Source organism: Panthera tigris, chromosome D1, assembly GCF_018350195.1.
Source record: "Panthera tigris isolate Pti1 chromosome D1, P.tigris_Pti1_mat1.1, whole genome shotgun sequence".
NCBI lineage: Eukaryota > Metazoa > Chordata > Mammalia > Carnivora > Felidae > Panthera > Panthera tigris.
The window spans coordinates 58,975,093-59,000,814 of record NC_056669.1 but is presented as its reverse complement, the minus strand read 5'-3'; the positions used below and the strand labels follow the sequence as shown (position 1 = coordinate 59,000,814).

The 25,722-nt window shown below is 43.0% G+C and overlaps 1 protein-coding gene and 1 long non-coding RNA gene across 2 annotated transcripts in view; one reads left to right on the top strand and one right to left on the bottom strand.

Moving 5' to 3' along the window:
- The window catches only part of LOC102970124, a 48,597-nt gene extending 23,160 nt beyond the window's left edge, over window positions 1–25,437 (bottom strand). Inside the window, exons 1-2 of the long non-coding RNA XR_006208216.1 lie at window positions 25,295–25,437; window positions 21,180–21,332 (exon numbers count right to left, since the gene is read on the bottom strand). This is a non-coding gene — a long non-coding RNA (uncharacterized LOC102970124). The remainder of the gene's footprint in view (window positions 1–21,179; window positions 21,333–25,294) is intronic.
- Window positions 19,010–24,015, top strand: FOLR2 (folate receptor beta). The gene is made up of 5 exons (XM_007080895.3): window positions 19,010–19,140; window positions 20,560–20,724; window positions 22,779–22,967; window positions 23,089–23,224; window positions 23,361–24,015. Exons 2-5 carry the CDS (start codon window positions 20,572–20,574, stop codon window positions 23,645–23,647), a joined length of 765 nt encoding a protein of 254 aa, XP_007080957.1. The 5' UTR covers window positions 19,010–19,140; window positions 20,560–20,571; the 3' UTR covers window positions 23,648–24,015.
- Window positions 25,438–25,722: the final 285 nt, after the last annotated feature.

Here is a 25,722-nt window from a genome sequence, read left to right as displayed (position 1 = left end):
TTAGAAAAATGTAAATTAAAACCACAATAAGATACCATTTCATACCCACTAGAATGTTTATAGTAAAAAAGGCAATAACAAATGTTGGCAAGGATGTGGAGAAATTGGAACTCTGATACATTGTTGAAAGAGAGGTAAAATGGTGCTGTCTTTTGGAGAACTGTGTGGCAGTTTCAAAAACAGTTACATGTAAGACTGCCTTACAACTCAGCAATTCCACTTCTAAGCATCTACCCAAGAGAAATGAAAATATACATCCACATAAACACTTGTATGTGAATGTTCATAGAAGCATTATTCAGAGGAGTGCCTGGGTGGCTCAGTCAGTCGAGCGTCCGACTCTTGATCTGGGCAGGGTCATGATCTCACAGTTCATGTGTTTGGGCCCCGCATTACGCTCTGTGCTGATAGTGTGGAGCCTGCTTGGGATTCTCTGTGTCCCTTTCTCTCTGCCCCTCCCTTGCTCATGCTCTATCTCTCTCAAAATAAATAAATAAGCATTAAAAAAAAGAAGCATTATTCAGAATAGGTCAAGACTTAAAATAACCTAAATGTCTATCAACCAGACAATGTATAGACAAAATGTATTTTACCCATACAATGGAATATTATTCAGCAATAAAAAGTAACAAACTACTGACACATGCTAATGTCATGGATGAACCTTAAAAACACTATGTTAAGTGAAACTCCATTTGTATGAAAATTCCAGAAAAGGCAAATTTAGAGAGACAAAGTAGATTAGTGGTTGCCTAGGGCTGGGATTTGGGAACCAAGATTAATTATAAATGGACATGAGGGGGCATGAAAATTTTCTAAAACTCATTTATGGTGAGGTTGTACCACTTGGCAAAATATTTGTAAACTTTAAATAAGTAAATTTTATGATCTGTAAAAGAGTGAATGATTACCTATATGATACTCTCCCCTGCAATGGTAGCATATAGAGGATCTTAAATGATTCTAAATTTCTGTGGGGTGTGTTCATGAGGTGACAGATTCTGAGGAACTCAGAATCTGGCTCCACAAAAATCTATCATCTGAGCCAAACTCGATCCCATCATAAACTTTGAGAGATGAGGTGCTTCGGTGGCTCAGTTGGTTGTGTGTCTGATTCTTGATTTGGGCTCAGGTCATGACCACAGGGTTGTGGGATGGAGCCCCACATTAGATTCTCTCTCTCTCCCTCTGCCCCTCTCCCCCATTCATGTGCTCTTTATTTTTATTTAAAAATTTTTAATGTTTATTTATTTTTGAGAGAGAGAGAGAGAGAGAGAGAGAACGAGCAGGTGAGGGGCAGAGAGAGAGGGAGACACAGAATACGAAGCAGGCTCTAGGCTCTGAGCTGTCAGCACAGAGCCCAGTGCAGGGCTGGAATTCATGAGCTGTGAGATCATGACCTGAGCCGAAGTCAGATGCTTAACCGACTGAGCCACCCAGAAGCCCCACCTGCTCTTTAAAATCAAAAACAACAAAACTTTGAGAGACTGGTTGGGAAAATGCAGCAATCAAGGAGGGACTCTGTGCTTGGTGTGGTATGGACAGTACCAGTAGAGATATTTAGGAGTGTGGCCCATTGACCAAGGGTTTTTTTTAGAGAAAGGGTTTATTCCAGTTGGCACAAGTATGGTCTATTAAATTGAGGGTTAGAAACCAGAGCCAGGAGAGAAAAAGGGCTACATCATATGACTAATGAAAAAAAGATCATGAAGCACATTACCAAAAATACCAACACAACAGCCACAACCATATTGCCTTCTCAATTTCACTAATTCCTTTAAAAATATTCCTGCTTCTTGTCTGTGGGTTAGCTTCTCCCTCCATATAAGTCTTCTGTTTTAGGACTGAAATTTTTCTGGAAACCTCAAGCCTCACAGCTCCAATGTGTTGCACTGTCCAAGGGTCAGCTATGGTGGTGATGTCAGACCCATGAGTCTGTTCTCCTGTCAAGTATGGCAGAATCTTTGGGAAAACAAAAGGAGAGAATAGAACCTCCTTGTTGGCAGGACCGAATGATCTAGAGACCTACTGATGTCCAATATCAGAGTGAAAGAGAGAAGCTTCATCGAGGAGAAAGACAACAGAGCATGAAGCTACTGGTGACTGCTGCATTTCATGAAGTCTCAGTTGATGGCTACTCTGAAGAGGAAATATTATTAGGATCTGGGGAAGGAGAGTTACCTTTGCAACCAACTTATTTTTGATGATTCTATTTGTCCTTCCTTACTTGCCTTGAGCTCTGGGTGATATGGACAGTGGATATATTTAGAAATCTTGAGGGCCTTACAGTCTATTGTGTAAGATGTACACCAAACTTACTATCGATAATAAAAAGTTATTTTAAACGAAGGCATAAAATGATCTTGGAAATAAATTTGTTGATAGGCATCATGCAAGCCCTTGCATGTGAACATGAGTATGTTTTTACCAATTTGGGAAAGTTCGCAGTCACTGACCATTCACAGCCACAAACTTCACCCTGTAGAAAAGTCTTCTGGAAAGGATGAGCTCCTCTCTTGGCTTTGACATCTTTCTCTACATTATGGACATGATGAACAAGGCAGATTTTGTTTGTTTGTTTGTTTGTTTTGAGAGGGAGAGAGCGAGTGAGCATGTGAGCAGAGAGGGGCAGAGAGAAAGAGGGAGAGAGAAAATCCCAAGCAGGCTCCACGCTGTCAGCACAGAGCCCCAAGTGGGGGCTCAATCGTACAAACCGTGAGATCATGACCGGAGTGGAAACTAAGAGGTGGTGCTCAACTGACTGAGTCACCCAGGTGCCCCAAGGCAGCTCTTTAGAATACTGATAGCTAATTTTAAAAACATGGAGCATACCGACCATACCGAATTATTTTTAGCATCCCTCCTTGTAGCCTTTCCTTCTGAGTGCCAGGCAGTGAGAAAGCAAAATTTTTGTGTATTCTAACAGCTTCCAGGGAAGCATCAAGATGATTTTGGTGTAAAAGATGCCTTGATAATTTTGTTATTCTGAATTTAGGGGCTGATTGTGCATAAGGGAAACAGAAAAAAAAAGTGTTGTCAGGAAATAACCTCAGCCTCAGTCGTGTTATTAATAGGAACATTATATTTTACAATTTTATATTTTAGAACATTAAAAATGTTAACTTCTCCAGAAGTGAGGAACCCTAATGTTTTCTGTTCTCTCTTGACCCAAGGGGATGGATAATGTGAGTCGTGAAAACTTAACATGCTTTCTAAGAAGTGAAAGTTCACTTTCACATTATGCAAGGACTTAAGCTGTGCTATAAGGAGAAAACACACCAAAATAACTTTTATTTCTTCATGTTAAGTATAGACTGTATACTCAAAGACCATTTCGCTTTTTCTTTTTTTTAAGTAGGCTCCACTCCCAGTGTGGAGCCCAACATGGGGCTTGAACTTACTATCCAGAGATCAAAACCTGAGCTGAGATCAAGAGTCAGACACTTAACCCGACTGAGCCACACAGGTGCCCCTCAAAGACCATTTTTCTTATGAGTGACCATAGCATCTAAACATTGATACTTCTTAAAGTACAAGTAGTCTGAAGAAGCACTTCTGGAATGGCGGAGTAAAGACATCTGAAAATCTGCTTCTCCATAAAAGCAATAATACTGGTAAAAATTGTCAAAATCAAGTTTTTAGGAGTCTGGAAACCAAGGCTTTCAAAAATCGAAGGAGAATTTGTTTAAGAAAAATGGTCGAATGTCAGTAGGAACAGTGAATTTTGACCGGCTTCTTCCCCATCCTCCTCTCCCCAACTCCACAGGAGCTCCACAAATCCGCAGTCTCTCAACTACACTAGCTTTGAAAAACAGTGGCCTAGCAGCCACTAGAGGGGGCAGCATGGGTGTGGAACTCCCCAAACAGCCCCATCCCTAGAGAACTGTCACCGTTTGATCTATCTGTAAGCTCCCTTGAAGAGTCCCATTCATAGCACTAGTCTTTATTTGACCTGATTCAGAACTCTCACAGCAAGAAACTCTATTTTGTTTGTCTAAACAATTAGCAGCAAATTGTTTGACGTCCCAGCTGCCGGAGGCAGAAACATCAGCTGAAGCAAACAAGAGGCTGGCTAAAAAACTTAAGAGGAATATTGGGGAATGAAATGTCGATGGAGGGCTATGAAATCTCTGATTACCTCAGGATCTAGAAATCTGCAAATGTTTACAGAACTGTGAGCACATCCAGGAAATACCTGAGGAAGTTCCAATCTCTCCATCAACTCTGGTGAGCTTGAGGTCCTGCTCATGCAGGAAGTGAGGAATAAGGCAGAGTAAACTGCCAGAGTGTTGAAGGCTTGCCTGAACCCTTGGTAAAAAGTAGGAAACTTACTGCTTCAAGGAATTTAATGAAATTTCTGTCCAATCATTAACTGACCACTAAGCAAACCAGGCAGAAACTTCAGCGACCGCATATGACAAAGAAAATAAGACTCTACAGAATTAGCCCATGAAAGTTGATAAACAAATAAGCAGCAACAACTCAAGCCATAGTTGGGGAGATCTGATTTCCAGAGTTGCCATCTTACATTAATTAAAACACCCAATTTTTGAGGACTTAGTTGGCTCAGTTGGTGGAGTGTGCAATTCTTGATCTTGGGGTTGTGAGTTCAAGCCCCACATGGAATGTAGAGATTAAAAATAAAATCTTTTTTAAAAATTACCCAATTTTCAACAAAAAATATGAGACATGCAAAGAAACAGGAAAGTGTGAGTCATACACAGGGGGGAAAAAAGCACTCAGAATAAACGGTCCCTGAGGAAGCCCAGACACTGGACTTATTAGACAAAGACTTTAAACCAGCTATTATAAGCAAGAAGTAGGGTGGCTGGCTGGCTCAGTAGGCAAAGCGTGACACTCTTAACCTCAGGATCATGAGTTCAAGCCTCGTGTTGAGCGTAGAGCCTACTTTTTTTTTTTTAAAAAAAAGAGGAAACTATGTCTAAAGAATTCAAGGAAATATGAAAATGATGTCTCACTAAATAGAGAACGTCAATAAAGAAATAAAAATCACTGGGATGCCTGGCTGGCGCCAGTCAGTAAAACATGTGACTCTTGATCTCAGGATCATGTGTTCAAGCCCCACATTCGTCATGGAGCCTACCTAAAAAATAAAAATAAATAAAAAAAAGAAATAAAAATTATTTAAAAACTGAAATAGAAATTAGGGTAGAACAGTACAATAACTGAAATGAAATATTTACTAGAAACTGCTCAACTTGATAAGGAATATCTACCAAAAAACCTAGAGCTAACATACTTTTTTTTTGAGAGAGAGTGCGAGCACAAGTGGGGGAGATAGGCAAGGGGGAGAGAGAGAGAGAGAGACAGAGAGAGAGGGAGGGAGAGAGAGAATCTTAAACAGGCTCCATGCTCAGCACAGAGCCCAATACGGGGTTTGATCCCACGATGCTAGGAACCCTTGGTTCCCCAACCCAACCCAATCAAGAGTTGGAGGTAGAGCTAACATACTCAATGGTGAGAAACTTGAAGCTTTCCTATTAAGATCAGGTACAAGGTAAGGAGGTCCCTTTCACTTCTCAGCATTGTACTGAAAGTTCTAGCTAATGCATCAGGATGATCAGGATGAGAAAAGGAAATAAAAGGTACAGATTGGGAAGGAAGAAATAAAGTGTCCTTGTTCATAGATGACATATTCATCTATAAAGAAAATCTGGGGCACTTGGGTGGCTCAGCTGGTTAAACATCTGACTTCTGCTCGGGCCATGATCTCGCGGTTTGTGAGTTGAAGCCCCACATCAGGCTCTGTGCTGACAGCTCAGAGCCTGCTTTGGATTCTGTGTGTGTCTCTCTCTGTTCCTTCCCCACTCACCCTCTGTCTCGCTCTGTCTCTCAAAAATAAATAGACATTTAAAAAAATTAAAAGAAAAAAGAAAATCTGAAGAAATGACAAAAAAATTTCTGGCACTAATAAGTGATTATAGCAAGATTGAAGGATATAAAGTTAATATGTGGAGGTCAACTGCCTTCCCACATACTAGCAATGAACAAGTGGAATTTGAAATTAAAAAATATATATCATTCATAATAGCATCTGGAAAAAAATGAAATACATAGGTATAAATCTAACAAACTATGTATAAAATCTATGTGAGGAAACTATGAAATTGATGAATGAAATCAAGGAATTAAATAAAGGAGACATATTTCATGTAAGGAAGACTCAATATCGTCAAGATGTCAGTTGTTCCCAACTTGATCTATAGATCCAATGTCATCCCAATCAAAATCCCAGCAAGTTACTTGGTAGATATTGACAAACTGAGCCTACAGATTATGTGGAGATGCAAAAGACCCAGAACAGCCAGCACAATATTGAGAAGAACAAAGTTGGATAAATGACAATACCTGACTTCAAAACTTACTGCAAAGCTACAGTAATCGAGACAACGTGGGCGGCACCTGGGTGGCTCAGTCGTTAAGCGGCAAGCATCCCACTTCAGTTCAGGTCGTGATCTCGGGGCTCATGAGTTGAGCCCCGCATCGGGCTCTCTGCTATCATTGAGGAGGATGCTTTGGATCCACTGTCTCCCTCTCTCTCTGACCCTCCTTCACTAGCTTTCTCTCTCTCTCTCAGAAAATAAACACGCACAAAAAAGACAATGTGGTATTGGCAAAAGAATAAACAAACGGATTAATGACACAGAGAGTCCACAGATACACTCACATAAGTATAATCAACTGCTCTTTGACAAAGGGACAGTGGCAATAAAATGGAGCAAAGAGAATCTTTTCAACAAATGTTGCCAGGACAACTGGACATCACATACAAAATGATAAATCTGGATACACGTCACACTTTTTGTGAAGGCACAGGAAGTAATTGAAAATGGATCACAGACTTGAATAGATCACAGATGCAAAACTATAAAACTCCTAGGAGATGATGTATAAGAAAATCTAGGTGACCTGGGTTTTGTGATGACTTTTTTTTAATGTTTACTTTATTTTATTTTTTGAGAGAGAGTCAGAGCACAAGCAGGGGAGGGGCAGAGAGAGGGAGACACAGAATCCGAAGCCGGCTCCAGGCTCTGAGCTGTCAGCACAGAGCCTGACGCGGGGCTCGAACTCATGACCCTGAGATCAAGACCAGAGCTGAGATCAAGAGGTGGATGCTTAACCAGCTGAGCCACCCAGGTGCCCCTGGTGATGACTTGTAAGATACAAAATCAGGAGAGTCTGGGTAGCTCCATCAGTTGAGCATAGGACTTCGGCTCAGGTCATGACCTCATAGTTTGTGAGCTCCAGCCGAGGGGGAGCTCATTGCTGTCAGCACAGAGTTCACTTTGGATCCTCTGTCCCTCTCTCTTTGCCCCTCCCCCGTTCACTCTTTCTCTCTCTCAAAAATAAATAAACATTAAAAAAAAAAAAGATACACAACCAAAGGCATGATCCATGAAAGAAAGAACTGACAAGCTAGCCTTAATTAAAATCTAAATTTTCTGGGATGCCGGGGTGTCTCAGTCCCTTATGCCTCCAACTTCAGTTCAGGTCATGATCTTGTGGTTCGAGCCCTGCATCAGGCTCTGTGCTGACAGCTGACAGCCTGCTTCAGATTCTGCATCTCTCTCTCTTTCTGCCCCTCCCCTGCTTGCTCACGTGTGTGTGTGCATACTCTCTCACTTTCTCTCTCAAAAATAAATAAGCATCAAAATTTTTAAAATTTTCTGATACGTAAAAGATACTAAGAGAATGAGAAGACAAGCCACAGACTGGGACAAAATATTTGCAAAACACATACCAAATAAAGGACTGTTTTCTAAAATAGAAAGAACTCTTAAAGCTCAACAATAAGAAAATAAACAACCTGATTAAAAATAGCCGAATACCTTAATTAGCCGACACCTCAGCAAAGAAGATACACAGATGGCAAATAAACATATGCAAAGATGCTCCACATATATATCTTCAGGGAAATGCAAATTAAAACAATAGTGAGGGGCGCCTGGGTGGCTCAATTGGTTAAGCCTCTGACTTCGGCTCAGGTCATGATCTCGCCCCTCGTGAGTTCGAGCCCTGCATCGGGCTCTGTGCTGACAGTTCAGAGCCTGGAGCCTGGAGCCTGCTTCGGATTCTGTGTCTCCCTCTCTCTGTCCTTCCTCTACTCTCTCTCTGTCTCTCTCAAAAATAACTCAACATTAAAAAAAAATTAAAGCAAGAACAACAGTGAAATACCACTATACACCTAACAGAAAAAAATAATCTGAAACACTGACAACACCAAATGCTGGTGAGGATGTGGAGCAATAGGAACTCTCATTCGCTGCTGGTGAAAATACAAAATGATACAGCCACTTTGAAAGACTGTTTGGTGGTTTCCTAACAAAATTAAACATATTCTTACCATATAATCCAGCATTTCCCCAAAGGACTTGAAAACTTATGTCCACATAGAAATCTGTACATAGATGTTTCTAGCAGCTTTATTCATAATTGCCAAATGTTGAAGCAACCAAGATGTCCTTCAGTAGGTGAGCGGATAAATGAACTGTGGTACATCCAGACAATGGAATATTATTCAGCACTAAAAAGAAATGAATAATCAAGCCATGAAAAGACATGGAGGAACCTTGAATGCATATTACTAAGTGAAAGAAGCCAACATGAAAAGGCTACAGACTATATAATTCCAACTATATGACATTCTGGAAAAGGTGCAAACTAGGAGACATTATAAAGATCAGCGGTTGTTGGGGACTGGGGAGAAGGAGGGATAAATAGGCAGAGCAGAGAGGTTTTTTTTTTTTTAAGACTTTATTTTTTTGAGTAGTCTGTACATCTGACGTGGGGCTCAAATTTACAATCCCAAAAGTCACATGCTCTACTGACTGAGTCAGCCAGGTGCCCCAGAGAAGAGGGTATTTTTAGGGCAATGAAAATAATCTGTATAATAATGACACGTGCTATGATATATTTGTCCAAACCCAAAGAATGTACAACACCAAAAGGGTACTGTAATCTAAACTATGCACTTCAGGTAATTAAGATGTGTTAATGTAGGTTTATCAGTTGTAACGAACGTACTACTCTGGTTGGGGATGTTATAATGGAGGAAGATATGCACGTCTGGAGGCAGGGGGTATATGGGAAATCCCTATACCTTCTCCTTGATTTTGTTGTGAACCTTAAGCTCCTTTTTTAAGGAAAAGTAAAGTCTGAATTTAAAACAGTTTCTTACTGTAGGTACTCAGCAGTAGATTTGAAGGGGTAGAAGAAAGAATCTACAGACTTGGAAATAGAAATTGTCCATTTTTTTTAAGTTTGCTTATTTATTTTGAGACACAGAGACAGAGAGAGCGTGCATGAGCACATGAGTGGGGGAAGGACAGAGAGAGAGGGAGGGAGAGAATCCTAAGCAGGTTCCATATTGTCAGCGCAGAGCCTGATGTGGGGCTTGAACCCACGAACAGTGAGATCATGACCTGAACCAAAATCAAGAGTCAGACACTTAATGGACTGAGGTAACCAGGCGCCCCAGAAATTGCCCATTCTTAAAAACAAACAGGATGAAGAAAAATGAACAGAACACAGGGACATGTGGGAATACCATCAAGCATACCAGAATATGCACAATGGGAGTCCTAGAAGGAGTAGAAAGAGAATAAGAGCATAAATAATTGGAGAAATCGAGACCAAAACCACTCAGATTTTAAATAAAAAAATTAATCTACACGTCTAAGTTCAGTGACCTCCAAGTAAGAGAAACTCAAAGAAATTCACACTTGAACACATCAGAGTCAAACTATTGGACTATAAAGAGAGAATCTTGAAAGCAACAATAGAATAACGACTCATCATTTATAAAGGATCCTCAATAAGATCAACTGTTAATGTCTCATTTAGAAACTATGAAGTCCAGGAGGCAATGGGATGAAATATTCAAAGTAATGAAAGAAAAAGACTGTCAGCCCAGAATTTTATAACCAAAAAAATTCTTCTTCAAAGGAGAAATGAAGACATACACAAATAAACCAAAGTTGAGAGAATTTGTCACTAGCAGACTTTCCCTACAAGAAATACTAATGATTGCCCTTTAGGCTGAAATGAAAGAACACCAGACAGTGAGTTGAATCCACATGAAGAAATAAAGAGCACCAGTAAAAGTTACTGCATAAAGAAATAGAAAATACGGTATAAATGTTTTTATGTTGTAACTCTTTTCTTATCCTGTCTAAATGGGAAAAGATAGCTTCACGAAGCAATAACTATAAAATGGTATTTTTTTTTTTTATTGAGAGAGAGAGCGCGAGAGCGCACAAGTAGGGGAGAGGCAGAGAAAGAGGGGGACAGAGGATCTGAAGTGGGCTCTGCGCTGACAGCCAGATGCGGGACTCAAACTCACAAACCATGAGATCATGACTTGAGCTGAAGTCTGATGCTCAACCAACTGAGTCATCCAGGTGCCCCTAAAATGGTACTGATATGCTCATAGTGTATAAAAATGTAATTTATATAATAATACAGCAAAGCAGTATGAGAAGGAATGAAACTATATTGGAGTAAAATTTTGAACATTATTGAAACTCAGTATTAATCCGAACTAGATTGTTATAAATTATGATGTTAATTGCAACCCCAGAGCAACTATTAAGAAAAAATTATAAAAATATAATAAAAGAAACAACAAAGTAATTAAAAGGGTACATTTTAAAATATCTATTAAACACAAAAGAAGGGAGTAAAGGAGAAATAGAGGAACAAAAGAACCAAAATACATATATAAAACAAAATTGCAGGTGTAAAACCTGTTATTAGTAATTACATTATATATAAATAGATTGAATTCTCCAATAAAAATGCAAAGATTGGCAGATAAAAAAATCATTGTCCAACTATACACTCTTTTTTTTAATGTTTATTTATTTTTGAGAGAGAAAGAGAGAGCTCAGGAGAGGGGCAGAGAGAGACAGAGAGACAGAGAATCCAAAGCAGGCTCTGTGCTGACAGCAGACAGCTTGAACTCACAAACTGTGAGATCATGACCTGAGCTAAAGTCGGACACTTAATGGACTGAGCCACCCAGGCACCCTAACTATCCACTCTTTGCATGACTCACGCTTTAGATTCATAGACACAAAAAAGGCTGAACCTAAAAGGATGGAAAAAGATACATTATGCAAAAAATAACTAAAGGATATCTAGAGTGGCTATAATAGTATCAGACAAATAGAATTTAAGACAAAAATTGTTAAGAGGCAAAGAAAGGCATTTTATTTTATCTTTTAAAGTTTATTCATTTTGAGAGAGAGATAGACACACGTGTGTGCACACACGGGAGGGGGCAGAGAGAGAGGGAGACAGAATCCCAAGCAGGCTCCATGGTATCAATATGCAGCCTGACATGGGACTCAATCCCATGAACTGTGAGATCATGACATGAGCCAAAACCAAGAATCAGACACTCCACCGACTGAGCCACAAAGGCACACCAAAAAGAAAGATTTTAAATCAAAACCTAACCTTCTACCTTAAAAAATAGAAAAAGAGCAAAATAAACTCAAAGTGAGAAGGAAAAAAATTAAGAGTAAAGCAAAAATAAATGGAATAGAGCATAGAAAAACAATAGAGAAAAACCATGAAAATGAAAGTTGGTTCTTTGTTTTGTTTTTTTAAATTAATTATTTAATTAATTCATTTTTAAGTAAGCTCTATACTTAACATGGGGCTCAAACTCATGACCCCAAGATTAAGAGTCACATGCTCTACTGACTGAGCCAGTCAGGTGCCCCCAAAAGTTGTTTCTTTGAGAATATCAACAAAAACCTTTATTTAGACTGATCAAGAAAAAAAGGAAAGAAGAGTCAAATTAATAATATCAGGAATAAAAGAGGAGACAACACTAATACAGAAGTAAAAAGCATTGTAAAAGAATACTATGAACAATTGTATGCCAATAAATTAGATACCATAAATGAAATGGCCAAATTCCTAGAAAGATACAAACTACCAAAGATGACATAAGAAGAAGTAAAACATCTAAATATACCTGTAACAAGGAAAGGGATCGAATTCATAATTTTAAAACTTCCCACAAATAAAAGTTCAGGCTCACACAGCCTCAGTGGTGCACTCTACCAAATGTTTAAAGAATAATTACTACCAATCCTTCAGAAACTCTTTGAGGCACCAACTGGCTTAGTTGGAATAGAATGTGACTCTTGATCTTGGGGTACAAGCCCTACGTTGGGTGTAGACATTATTAAAATAAATAAACTTTAACAAAAAAAGAAATTATTTCAAAAAAGAAGAGGTAATACATCTCAACTCATTCTGTGAGATCAATATTACTCTGATACAAAATCACACAAAGACATTGCAAGAAAACTACAGACCAATATCCACTATAGATAAAGACATAAATATTCTCAATGAAATACTAGCAAACTGAATCCAGCCAGGGACGCCTGGATGGCTCAGTCAGTTAAGAATGACTTAAAAAAAATTTTTTTTTCATTTAATGTTTATTTTATTTTTGAGAGAGTGACAGAGTGAGCATTAGCGGGGGAGGGGCAGAGAGACTGGGGACGGGGGGGACAGGATAGAGGATTCGAAGTGGGCTCTGTGCTGACAGCAGAGAGCCCCATGTGGGGCTCAAACTCTTGAACCCAAGATCATGACCTGAGTCAAAGTCAACACTTAACCAACTGAGCCATCCAGGTGCCCCAAGCATCTGATCCTTGATTTTGGCTCAGGTCATGATCCCAGGGTATGAGATTGAGCCCCAAGTTGGGCTCCATACTGAGCATGGAGCCTGCTTAAGATTCTCTCTCTCTCCTGCCCCTCTTCCCTGTTTGTGTGCTCTCTCTCAAAAAAAAAAAAAAATATATATATATATACACACACACACACACACAAACAAAAAAACAAAAACAACCCACAACTGAATCCTGCCACATATAAAAAGGATTGCACATCATGACCAAATAGGATTAATCCCAGAATTCAAGTTGGTTTAACATCCAAAAATTAATTGATTCAAAATATCATATTACTAGAATAGAAGACAAAACCCACACGATCATCTCCGTCGAACATAATTTGGCAGAATCCAAAATACTTTCATGATTTAAAACAAAACAAAACCCAATACTGAACAAACTAGGAATAGAAGAGAATTCACGCAACCTGACAAAGGTCATCTATGAAAAAGGCACAGATAACATCCCAGTCAACATCAAAAGGCTTTCCCACTAATATCAGGAATAAGGAAGTATATCCATGCTCATCATGTCTATCCAACTTGTACAAAAGTTGTAGCTATGGGTACTTGGCTGGCTTAGTCAGTGGAGCACACGACTCTTGATCTTGGGGTGGTGAGTTTGAACCCCACTTTGGTGTAGAGATTAATAAAAAAAAGTTGTAGCTAAGCCTGTTAGTCAATAAAAAGGAATAAAGGCATACAGATTTGAAAGCAAGAAGCAAAACTATTTCTCCTTCCTTCCTTCCTTCCTTCCTTCCTTCCTTCCTTCCTTCCTTCCTTCCTTCCTTCCTTTTTTTGCTGCAAAAAGCTTTATCATTTCCATTTGGTCCACAGCTTAAAAAGCTGCCTAGAGACTGCAGGGAGAAACTCAAGTACAAGCCTGGGCATAAAAGGGATGCCATCTAGGAAATGTTTCTCTAGGAAGAAGTAAAACTTTCTATTCACAGATGTCATTGTACATAGAAAATCCTAAGGAATCCACAAAATAGTATTACTAATAAGTGAGTCTAGAAAGTTTGTAGGATAGCAGATAAATACACAAAAATCAATTGTATTTCTATATGCCTGCAATGAAAATATAAAAATGAACTTAAGGAGCACCTGGGTAGCTCAGCCAGGTAAGTGTCCAACTTCAACTTAGGTCATGATCTCACAGTTTGTGGATTCGAGCCCCACATCAGTCTCTATACCATCAGCTTGGGATTCCCTCTCTCTCCCCCTCTCTCTCTGCCCCTCCGCTGCTTGCTCTGTCTTTCAAAATAAATAAACAAACTTAAAAGAAAAAAAAGAGTATAATTCCAGGGGCATCTGGCTGGCTCAGCTGGAAAAGCATAGGACTCTTTTCTTTTTTAAAATGTTTATTTACTTATTTTGGGGGGGGGAGGGGCAGAGAGGGAATCCCAAGCAGGCTTGCACTGTCTCTCTCAAAAATAAATCTAAACATTTTTTTAAAAATAAAGAATTTATTAAAAAGAAATAAATTTAAGAAAATAATTCCAGGGGGGAGAGGGGGCCTGGGTGGTTCAGTCATTTAAGCATCTGACTCTTAATCTTAGCTCAGGTCATATCTCACAGTTCCTGAGTTTGAGCCCCAAGTCCAGCTCTGTGCTAACAGCACAGAGCCTGCTTGGGATTCTGTCTCTCCCTCTCTCTACCCTTCCCCTGCTCCTGCTTGCTCTCTCTTTCAAAATAAATAAACATTAAAAACAAAACAAAACAAAACAAAACAAAACAAAACAAAAAAGGGCGCCTAGACAGCTCAGTCAGTTGAGCGTCTGACCCCTGATTTTAGCTGAGGTCATGGTCTCATGGTTTGTGGGTTTGAGTCGCATGTTGGGCTTCACTCTGACAGCGAGGAGCCTGCTTGGGATTCTCTCTCTCCCTCTCTCTGCCCCTCTCCTGCTTGCTCTCTCTCTCTCTCTCAAAATAAATAAATAAACTTAAAAAAAAAAGACTATAATTCCAGGGGCACCTGGCTGGCTCAGTCGGAAAAGCATGTGACTCTTTTTCTTTTTTAAATGTTTATTTATATTGAGAGAAAGAGGGGGGGGCGCGGAGCATGTGCAAATGGGGGAGGGGCAGAGAGAGAACCCCAAGCTGGCTATGCACTTCCAGCACAGAGCCCAGTGCAGGGTTCCATCTCACCCACCATGAGATCATGACCTGAGCCGAAATCAAGAGTAGGATGCTTAACCAACTGAGCCACGAAGGCACCCTGGAACAGCATGTGACTCTTAATCTTGGGGTCATGAGTTCTTAGCCCCACAATGGGTGAAGAGGTTGTTTAAATAAATAAAACTTAAAAAAAAAAAAGAATATCATTCCATTCACAATAGCATAAAAAAGAATAAAATACATAGAAGTGAACTTAACAGAGTAAAAGGCTTATATACTGAAAACTATAAAACATTGTTGAAAGAAATTTAAAACCTAAATAAATGGAAAGAAAGCCCATGTTCATCAATCAGGAGACTTACTATTGTTAAGAGGGCATTACTCCCCAAACTGATCTACAGATTCAATTCAATCCTTCTCTAAACGCCAGCTGGCTTTTTTGGAGAAATTGACAATCTAATCCTAAAATCCATATGGACATAGAAGAAACCCATAACAGCCAAAACACTCTTGAAAATGAACAAAATTAGAGGACTCACACTTTTTGAGTACAAAACTTCCTACAAAGCTACAATAATAAAGACAGTGTGATAGTAGCATAAATGTAGATATGTAGGTCAATGAAATAGAACTGAGAGTCCACATTTTTGACAAATTGAATGTGCCAAGACAATTCAATGAGGGAAAGAATAGCCTTTTCAATATGTGGTGGTGGGATAAAACTGGATATTCACATGCAAAATAATAAAGTTGGACACTCTCATTTTATACCTGATATAAAAATTAAACTCACAATGGATCATAGACCTAAATGTAAAAGCTAAAACTATAGAACTTCTTTATTTTTTTTTAATTTTTTAGAGTTTATTTCTTTATTTTGAGAGAGAGAGAGAGAGAGCACAATTGGGGAAGGGGCAGAGAAAGAGGAAGAGAGAGAATCCCAAGCAGGCTCCACATCACCAGTGCAGAGCCTGATGTGGGGCTCAAAGTCACAAACCACGAGATCATGACTTGAGCCAAAGTCGGACACTTAACAGACTAAGCCACCCAGGTGTCCTTTAAAAATTATAGAACTCCTTTAAAAAAACAAAACAAAACAGGGGAAGAGCTTCATGGCATTGCATTAGGCAATGATTTCTTGGATATGACAGCAAAAGCACAGGCAATAAAAGAAAAAACAGATAAATTAGACTGCATCAAAATGGGAAACCAGGCATCCAAGGAGAGTTAACAGAATGAAAAGGCAACCTACAGAATGGGAGAAAAGATTTGCAAATCATATATCTGACAAAGGGTTAGTCCAGAATATATAGAGAACTCCTACAACAATAAAAAGACATGTAATACAAATGGGGTATCTGGGTGGCTCAGTCGATTAAATGTCTGACTTCAGCTCAGGTCATGATCTCACGGCTTGTAAGTTCAAGCCCTGCATCCGGGCACTGTGCTGACGGCTCAGAGTCTGGAGCCTGCTTCAGATTCTGTTCTCCCTCTCTCTCTGCCCCTCCCCTGCTCATGCTAGGTCTCTCTCTCTGTCAAAAATAAACATTAAAAAAAATTTTTTTTAATAAAATTTTTTTTTTTTTATTTTTTAATGTTTATTTTTGAGAGAGAGACAGACAGGGCATGAGCAGGGGAGGGGCAGAGAGAGGGAGACACAGAATCTGAAACAGGCTCCAGGCTCTGAGCCATCAGCACAGAGCCCAATGAGGGGCTCGATCTCATGAACCTTGAGATAATAACCTGAGCTGAGGTCAAATGCTTAACCGACTGAGCCACCCAGACGCCCCACGTTAAAAAAATTTTTTTGAAGACATAGAATACAATTTAAAAGTGGGCAAACAACTTGGACAGACATTTGTATATCTTCCAAAGAAGATATACAAATGATCAATAAGCCTATGAAAAGATGTTCAACATCACTCATCACCAGGGAAATGCAAATCCAATCCGTGACCTCACACGCCCACTAGGATGGCTTTTATTAAAAAAACAAAAAGCCAACAGGAAATAACAAGTGTTGGCGAGGATGTGGTGGAATTAGAACCCTGTACACTGTTGGTAGGAATGGAAAATTGTACAACTATTACAGCAAATATTATGGCAGTTCCTTAAAAATTAAAGGTAGAATTACCATATGATTCAGCTCGTCCATATCTGGATATATGAAAGAATTGAAAGCAAGGGCCTCAAAAGATATTTGTGCACCCATGTTCGTAATAGCATTCTTCATAATACCAAGAGGTGGACGCATCCCAGGATCTATAAAGGGATGAATGGAGAAACAAAATGTAGCATATACATATAATGAATTACTATTCAGTTATTAAAAAGAAATGAGGGGCGCCTGGGTGGCTCAGTCGGTTAAGCGGCTGACTTCGGCTCAGGTCATGATCTCGCGGTCCGTGAGTTCGAGCCCCGCGTCGGGTTCTGTGCTGACGGCTTGGAGCCTGGAGCCTGTTTCGGATTCTGTGTCTCCCTCTCGCTGACCCTCCCCTGTTCATGCTCTGTCTCTCTCTGTCTCAAAAATAAATAAAACGTTAAAAAGAAAAAAAAAGAAATGAAATTTTGACATATGGATTAACCTTGAGGACATTATGCTATGAGAAATAAGCCAGCGACAAAAAGACAAATACTATATGATTCCCACTTATATGAAATATCTAAAGTAGTCAATTCATAAAAACAGAAAGTTGAATGATGGCTACCAGGGACTGGGGAGAGGAGGAAATGGGATATTGTTGCTTAATGACAATAGGGTTTCAGTTTTACAAGACGCAAAGTTTCTGGAGATTGCACAACATAAATACACTTAAAATTACTGAACTGTACACTTAAAAATAATTAAGATGTTAAGTTTTACATAATGTTTACCACATTTTTTTAAAAAGTTTATTTATTTACTTTGAAAGAAAGAGAGCAAGCACAGGCTAGAGAGGGGCACAGAAAGGGAGAGAGAGAATTCTGAGCAGGCTCCACACTGCCAGTGCAGAGCCCGATGTGGAGCTCGAACTATGAACCATGAGATCATGACCTGAGCTGAATCTAGAGTTGGACACTTAACCTACTGAGCCACCCAGGTGCCCCTACCACATTTTTTTAAGGCTATCAAAAAATGTTCAATTATTTTTTTTAAAATTTTGTTTAATGTTTATTTATTTTTGAGACAGAGAGAGAGCATGAATGGGGGGAGGGTCGGAGAGAGAAGGAGACATCGACTCCGAAGCAGGCTCCAGGCTCTGAGCTGTCAGCACAGAGCCCGATGCGGGGCTCAAACTCATGGACCATGAGATCGTGACCTGAGCTGAAGTCAGACGCTTAACTGACTGAGCCACCCAGGCACCCCATGTTCAATTATGTTCATAGAAATGCTAGGTGGTGAGATATGATCATTTACCAGATTTTTTTTTAATTTTTTCTTTAATTTTTTTTTTAACGTTTATTTATTTTTGAGACAGAGAGAGACAGAGCATGAACGGGGGAGGGGCAGAGAGAGAGGGAGACACAGAATCTGAGGCAGGCTCCAGGCTCTGAGCCATCAGCACAGAGCCCGACGCGGGGCTCGAACTCACGGACCGTGAGATCGTGACCTGAGCTGAAGTTGGACGCCCAACCGACTGAGCCACCCAGGGGCCCCCATTTACCAGATTTGAGACCATTTTTCTTTGTGACCCTTGACTTCTATACTTCAACCTCTACCTATGTCTACCTGGCTACTCAAAAAGTAACCTGAGAGCTATCATTTAAGCCCACTCATTTTGTGCCAGGCTTTTCCATATATAATTCTCCACAATTTCCTGGAGAGTAAACGAAAGCTCAGAAAGGCTCAGTGACATTTTCCAAGGTTGTGTGAGGGACGGTGCTACCATTGGGACCCATGGCCTGACCCTAAAGCCTGGGTTTTTCCCTACTGCACCTCATGCCCAACAAACCCGCTTCATCCTAACAACCACGTGGGGTACCTCAAAAGTTCAGATCCCCCTTAGAGATGAGCTTCTCTAGGTTTTGATGAATCTTGGATGTGTGAATCCTGTGATGAATAAATTAACAAAGAGTTGAATGGAAACAGGAATGAATACATTGAGAGACTAATGGAGCCTTGAATGGGTGGGGCCTGGAAGAGAGGGAAGACCAGAAGAGCCGAATGAGGAAATTATACTGTGCTAACCAGAGTTCTTACAGTCTGTCTTGCACCGAGGTCAGAGACCACTGGTGAAAGTCAAAGGGCCTGGAGCCATTGCCAGCCTGAGAAGAGGCCAATTCAGACACAGCTGTGTGTGCTCCCAGCCGCAAAGGAGGCTCAGGCAAGATGCCCTAAGAGGGAAGGGTGACAGGGACACTGGGGAGACTTGGCGGGTTTCTGTGTAGGGGAGGGGCAGATCTTTCTTTAGAAAGATCACTCGGGCTCCTGTGGGGAAGGTGACTTTAAGGGGAAGAAATTGGAGGAGGGAAGACCTGACCCCAAATATAGAGCCAAGGGAAGTGAATTCCAGAAAGATCTTTGGAAGGACCCTTGACCAGGGCTTTGTGATGATCAGCTGCATGTAGGGATGGTGAGAGAGAGGAAGGAGTCTCCATTATCCCTTCCAGTACTTCAGTGACAGAGCCCAAAGAACAGATCTTTTTTTCCCCCTTAAGTTTATTTATTTATTTTGAGAGTAAGAAAGACATGGGAGGGCGGTGCAGAGAGAGAGAGAGAAAAAAGAGAATTGCAAGCAGGCTGTCAGTACAGAGCCTGATGCAGGACTTGAACCTTCCAACCGTGAGACCATGACTCGAGCCAAAACCAAGAGTAGGAAGTTTAACCGACTGAGCCACCCAGGCGCCCCAGGAATAGATCTTTAATAGATGGGAGTGGGGGGTGAGGGTCAGTCAGGAACAGAGAAGCGGGCCGTCACTTTTGCTGGGTGACTCCCATGACTCTAAGTGCTCGTCTATTTGGCTGTTCCAACATGAGGTACTTTTATGTTTTATGTTGTCCCCAAGGGGCCAGGGGTCTCTGCACTTGTTTTCTGAAGGGTAAGGAAGGGGGATCTGCAGGGGTAAGTGCATTAGCCTAGCGAGAGCTGAGGAGGCCAAAGTCATGATGGGGTGGAGGGAGGAAATGGTTTTCAGAAAACAAGGAAGGAAAAAGTCTGAGGAAGCAAAAGTTAGAAACCGCCACTCTTTCTATTTCTGTATTATGTAACCAAATACCACCCCATGTGCTACATCCCTTGACCCTCATGGTGATCGGGAGAACTCAGCAGAGCTGGGCCACTGCCTTCCCCAGGCTAACAGGGTCTCTAAGCTGGCACGGGAACCCAGGTGGTTCGGTGCCTCGTGGAGCACTTGCTGGACACAGCATAAGGGCAATGGGTGTCCCTGGCCCCTTTCAGGGCAGGAGGGCATGGACCTGAACTATTTAATTACTTTTCTTGGGTAAAGTTGAGAGAAGATGAGGGCACAAAAACATCTCCTCCAATTTAGGAAGACTCCCCCAGAGCCAGTCCACTAACCTCAGATCTCCTCTGAGCCCGCCAAGCCTGGAATGGGGAGCCCCCTTTGCCAACCTTCTCTACTTCAGCTTCAGGGAGCCTCAGGACCCCAGCACTAAAGGAACAGGGTCTGACCCCATCCTCCACTGTGGAGATGGGGAGACTGATGCAGGGGGTCAAGGGGGACGCCGCATGAGGCTCTCTCCCTTCAGGCCTCGGCCTCCCTAACCACAGCTCCATCTGCAGGGACACAAAGACATGGCCTGGAGACTGACACCACTTCTGCTGCTGCTGCTGGCCTGGACAGCCTCCATGTGCAGTGCCCGGAACAGGGTAGACCTGCTCAACGTCTGCATGGACGCCAAGCACCACAAGACAAAGCCAGGCCCCGAGGACAAGTTGCATGACCAGGTATGGCCGTAGTGTGGCTCGAGTTGGGGAGGGGGTTGGTTCTAATGTGGAAGAGGAAGTCAGGGTGGTGGGGGAGGGACGGACTGATCAGATAGCCCCACATCCTGAGTTACTGCTGTGGGAGAAGATGAAGGTAGGGTGGGGGGTATTGGTTGAGGTGATTTAGGGGTGGCCTCCTCAGAGGATAATGTCAGCAGTGATACGATATGATCACTTGTTGAGCACTTACTATGCGTTGAGTTTTCTGCACGTGATTTCACATTCCCAGTAGTCGTTCAATGTAGGAGATCATGTTCTCCCCCATAGAACCCAAATGAGGAAATGGGCCCGGAGAAGCAGAGGACGCACAGAAGATCTGGACATAAGCAGCCCCTGTGGTGTGGGGGTAGGACTGGGGTGGGCACTCCCAGCATGTTAGAGGGTAAGAGACTGTCGGGGAGGATGGTTCTCACTACCTTCATCACGTGCCAGTCCATGAAGCGTCAGAGTAGAGGACAAGGGCTCTTACGGCTGTGACCCAGGGGCACGATTGCTGCACATTCACTCACTCTATACAAGCGGATGCCAGTTGGTTTCAACTCTATTGAGACTCCATGTCTCCTTTTTTTCTGAAATAAAATTCAAAGCCAATAGGACCTATTTGTACATTTAACTTAAAAAATACCAACATGACTCTATCTATCTGTAATACAAAAGAGAAGCACAAAGAAAGCAACTTATAATAAAATATATTTCCATATGTCAATTCTCTGATATGACTACGTTAGAAATCACTATCAAATGGCATGTTTGCTTTTTAAGTTACTGCTTTATTTTCTTTAATCTTTATTTATTTTTGAGAGAGAGAGAGAGAGAGAGAGAGAGAGAGAGAGAGAGGGAAAGAATGCAAGAGGGGAAGGCGCAGAGAGAGAGAGGGAGACACGGAATCTGAAGCAGGCTCCAGGCTTTGAGCGGTCAGCACAGAGCCTGACGTGGGCTCAAACTCATGAACTGTGAGATCATGACCTGAACCCAAGTTGGGAGCTTAACCAACTGAGCCACCCAGGTGCCCCAATGTTTGCTTTTATTCACCAAATCACTAGGAATGGGGCAGCTACAAATGAAGATGGATACAGGTATATTCTGTTGACAACTCAAATGCTATAAGATACTCTATGCAGTGTTGCCATTGATGACATAATTTGCTAAAATAGTGAATAATTCCAGTAAAACAAAACACATAGCACGGCCTTCCTTTTCATAGTATTTACAGTCCTGAAAAAGCCAGTCTCTGTTAAAGCTTACTGAAATATGATGCATCTATATGTAAGATGGAGTTTAGATTTAGGAAATCATAAATAGGTCTTTCATTTATTTTTTTCAGCAAATATTTTTACAGGCCTGCCACATGTCTGGCACTGGCCTCGCCGCTGGGGACACAGAACTTAATACAGACCAAGAAGAAAGTTATTCAACATACATTACCGCATAGGTCATTCCCTTCCTCCTTTGCTCAAAATGCCACTTTCCAGTGAGGCTTTTCACAACCACCTTCTTTAAAATTTCAACAATCACCCCATACTCCACATCCCTATTCCCTGCTGTAATTTTCTCCATGTAATTGATCATATCCTGACACTATATTTTTTCTCTTTTAGTTTCTTACTGTCTGTCTCCATTGATCAGGATGTAAGTTCTATGAACACATATTTCTGTTTTGCTTTCTACCGTATTCTTAGCATCTAGAACAGTAACTGGCATAGAAATAGGTACTCAGTAATTATTTTTTAATGAATAAATAAATCAAAGAACTCCCTATAAAATATGAAGGGCTGCTTAAACGATAGCTATTGTCCTCCCAAGACAGGGTTTCTCTCCGGCTCCCACAACCCCTGATTACACTGTTGTAACTAAGTCTCCCCCAAGATGGGAGCTCCTGGAGGCCAAGGACAGAGGGGTCTTCACAGTAAACTTTCCTAGGACAACCCACCTGAGGCAGGAGACCAAGCACCAAATAGGGAGAGGCTGAAGGTTTTGGTGGGGGAGGCATGTGTTCCAGTGTCTTCTCCACCCAGTGCATTCCCTGGAGGAAGAACGCCTGCTGCTCACACAACACCAGCCAGGAGCTGCACAAGGACCCCTCCCTCTTGTATAACTTCAACCTGGACCACTGCGGCAAGATAGAGCCTGCCTGCCAGCGCCACTTCATTCAGGACAACTGTCTGTACGAGTGCTCACCCAATCTGGGGCCCTGGATCCAGGAGGTACGGGCCTCTCCCTCACCCCAGCCCAGCGGGCTGCCATCCTGCTCGGTCAAGGTGGTCAAGGCGGTGGCTGCCAGCACCCCTGGCTGAGAGGAGCCCTCCCTCCCCCCCTCCCACCCAGGTGAACCAGAGCTGGCGCAAGGAACGCTTCCTGGACGTGCCCCTGTGCAAGGAGGACTGTCAGCAATGGTGGGAGGACTGCCGCACCTCCTACACCTGCAAGAGCAACTGGCACAAGGGCTGGGACTGGAGCTCAGGTGAGGGCCCGGGGGTGCGGAGATGGAGGCGGGGTCCGAGGATCTGGGGTTGGGTGCGGATCTCCAGGGGGGTGGCCAGAAATGGGCTTTGGGCCCAGGGGCTGAATGTCTGTGTCCACCCTCTCTCCCCATGCAGGATCGAACAAGTGTCCAGCCGGAGCCACCTGTCGCACATTTGAGACCTACTTTCCCACGCCCGCAGCCCTGTGTGAGGGCATCTGGAGCCGCTCCTACAAACTCAGCAACTACAACCGAGGGAGCGGCCGCTGCATCCAGATGTGGTTCGACCCGGCCCAGGGCAACCCCAACGAGGAAGTGGCCAGGTTCTATGCCTTGGCCATGAGTGCTGGGGCCATGCCCCATGGGATTGGCCTTCTCCTGCTCAGCCTGGTCCCTATGCTGCACCTCTGGCTCCTCAGCTGAGTCCAGCCCTCCTCAGGCATGTTCGCTGCATGTCCCCAGTTTTGATGACCAAGCTTGGCTCAGCATAGCTCTCACAAATGAGGGAGTGCTAAGCATGCCTCCACTCATTATCCATCCTTCTACCATCCGGTTCCTGCTTCCATGGTGGGCCTTGGGCTTTCTCTGACAGTCAGTTCAAACAAAGAGACAGACCTATCCGTGTCTGATGAATGGTTTTGGTTTCAGTAAGTAGAGGACAGCTTCCATAGCTTTTGTATTCCTTCAGATGAGAGAAATGAGACTTGGGTTTGAATCCTAACTCTGCTACTGACTATGGAAAGTGAAGCAGTTGCTTGTCTACATTAAAGCTTAGTTTTTTCCTCAGTAAAGTGGGCATAATAATCCTTCTTTCCCTCAGAGTTGTGAAGTACAAAGGAGATGTTGCCAGAAAGCATGTGAGCCCAGTGTCTGCGCCCTTAATAGTCCTCGGAGATCCTGTTCTCTTGTAGCCAAAAATGAGAGACAGGTCCAGGACTGTGTTACTTGTATTGGTCCCCAAATATCCCCACTTTCTCTCAGGTCCTGTCTGCCTGGCTTTGTGGTCAGCTCTGCTGGGGATGGAAGTCCAGGGAAGGCTCTGGATTCCCAGTGGGGGTGAAAAAAATTCTCACGTCATGTGGATTGAAGGGACAGAGTTGAGACTAGGAACCCTCAGAGGAGGAAGACAGAAGAATGGGGAGGGCAGTGTGGGAGGTTCCTGGAGGATGAAATGTTCAAGAGTCTAGAATTGGTTTAGCCCTGCTGCAGCCAGGAGGATGGGAAAAGGTTGGAAAGTCTTGGGGGCTTCCCAGGGGCAGAAGCCTGGCCTCTCCTCTGGCGATTGCTAGATACGCCTGTTCTGTCTCTACACATCCCCCAGGAACTAGGCCTGAGTAGGTCTCTGGGTCTCCCCCTGGGGAAGTCTTTGTCTCTACATCCCCCTCACAGTCATCTCCAAAAAGGCACAGGTACCTCTCTGAGACACCAGGCAGGTTGGTGATCAAGCTAGGACTAGAACCCAGGTATGAAGTTTCCTAGTCCAGGTCTCTTCCCTCCCCACCGCACCAGGGTGTCCCCTTCATGGCAGACTCACCTTCCCTCATTTCTAGAGCTGAGTGACGGGAAAAGTCGGGCAGTTTGGAGGATGACTTATGGGGTTCCTGGAGGGGTCTAGAGACACTGTTGGGTGTGGGGGGGCTGTCTCTTAGTCACTATATTTACCTAGTCGGGAAAGCCCCCACAGAGCCCATTCCGTATCCCAAGCTTTGGTCCCGCTGGGTTAAACAAATACTTATTGGAAATAGAGGAAGGAGCTTGTAGGGACTGACCCAGGCACAGGTTCAATTGAGCAAAGTGAAAGTTCTCTCCCAGGTTAAAGGAGATAGGCCGACGGTGGCTCAGGAGTTGGCAGCAGTGGGAGCCAGGATGGAGGCCTGCGCCTTTAAGGAGCCAAGGGGCGGAGGGGCGGGGCAGGAAGCGGACTCCCGGGAGACGCTGCCACCGGCTAGGTCTTTTTTGGGGGGAAGGGGCGGGCCAGACCCTCCATGGGCCCCGCCCCCTTTCCGGCGACCGTGTTCCCCCCACCCTCCCGCCAAGGGCGGGCGTCTGAGCGGGGGTGTCTGAACGTACCCGATAAGGGGAGCTCCCGGTTCGGCGTCCCGCCCACAAAGGCTCAAGTTTGTTGTCTTGGAGGGAGTAGCTGGGGCGGGGGCGGGTGCTAATAATACCCGTTCGTTCAGGCGCAGCGCTTTACAGTTTACACAGCTGTCACCTTCGTTACTCCTTAATTAATAATAAAAATAGCCGCTGTTCTGGAGCGCCTACTGGATGCCAGGCCCCGTGCCGAGAGCTTTACAAGCAGTCCCATTGAGTCGGCCAAATAACATTGCCCCCACTTTGCAGAGCGGGAAGGCGAGGCGCGGAGAGGTGCCGTGACTGGCCCGAGGTCACTCGGCGGGTCAGCGGCTCCAGGATCGGGGGGCCGGGGTAGGCGGGGCGCGGGTGCTACCCCCGGCTCCGCGGAGAGCCGCGGGGGCGGAGCGGCGGGCGGGGCGGAA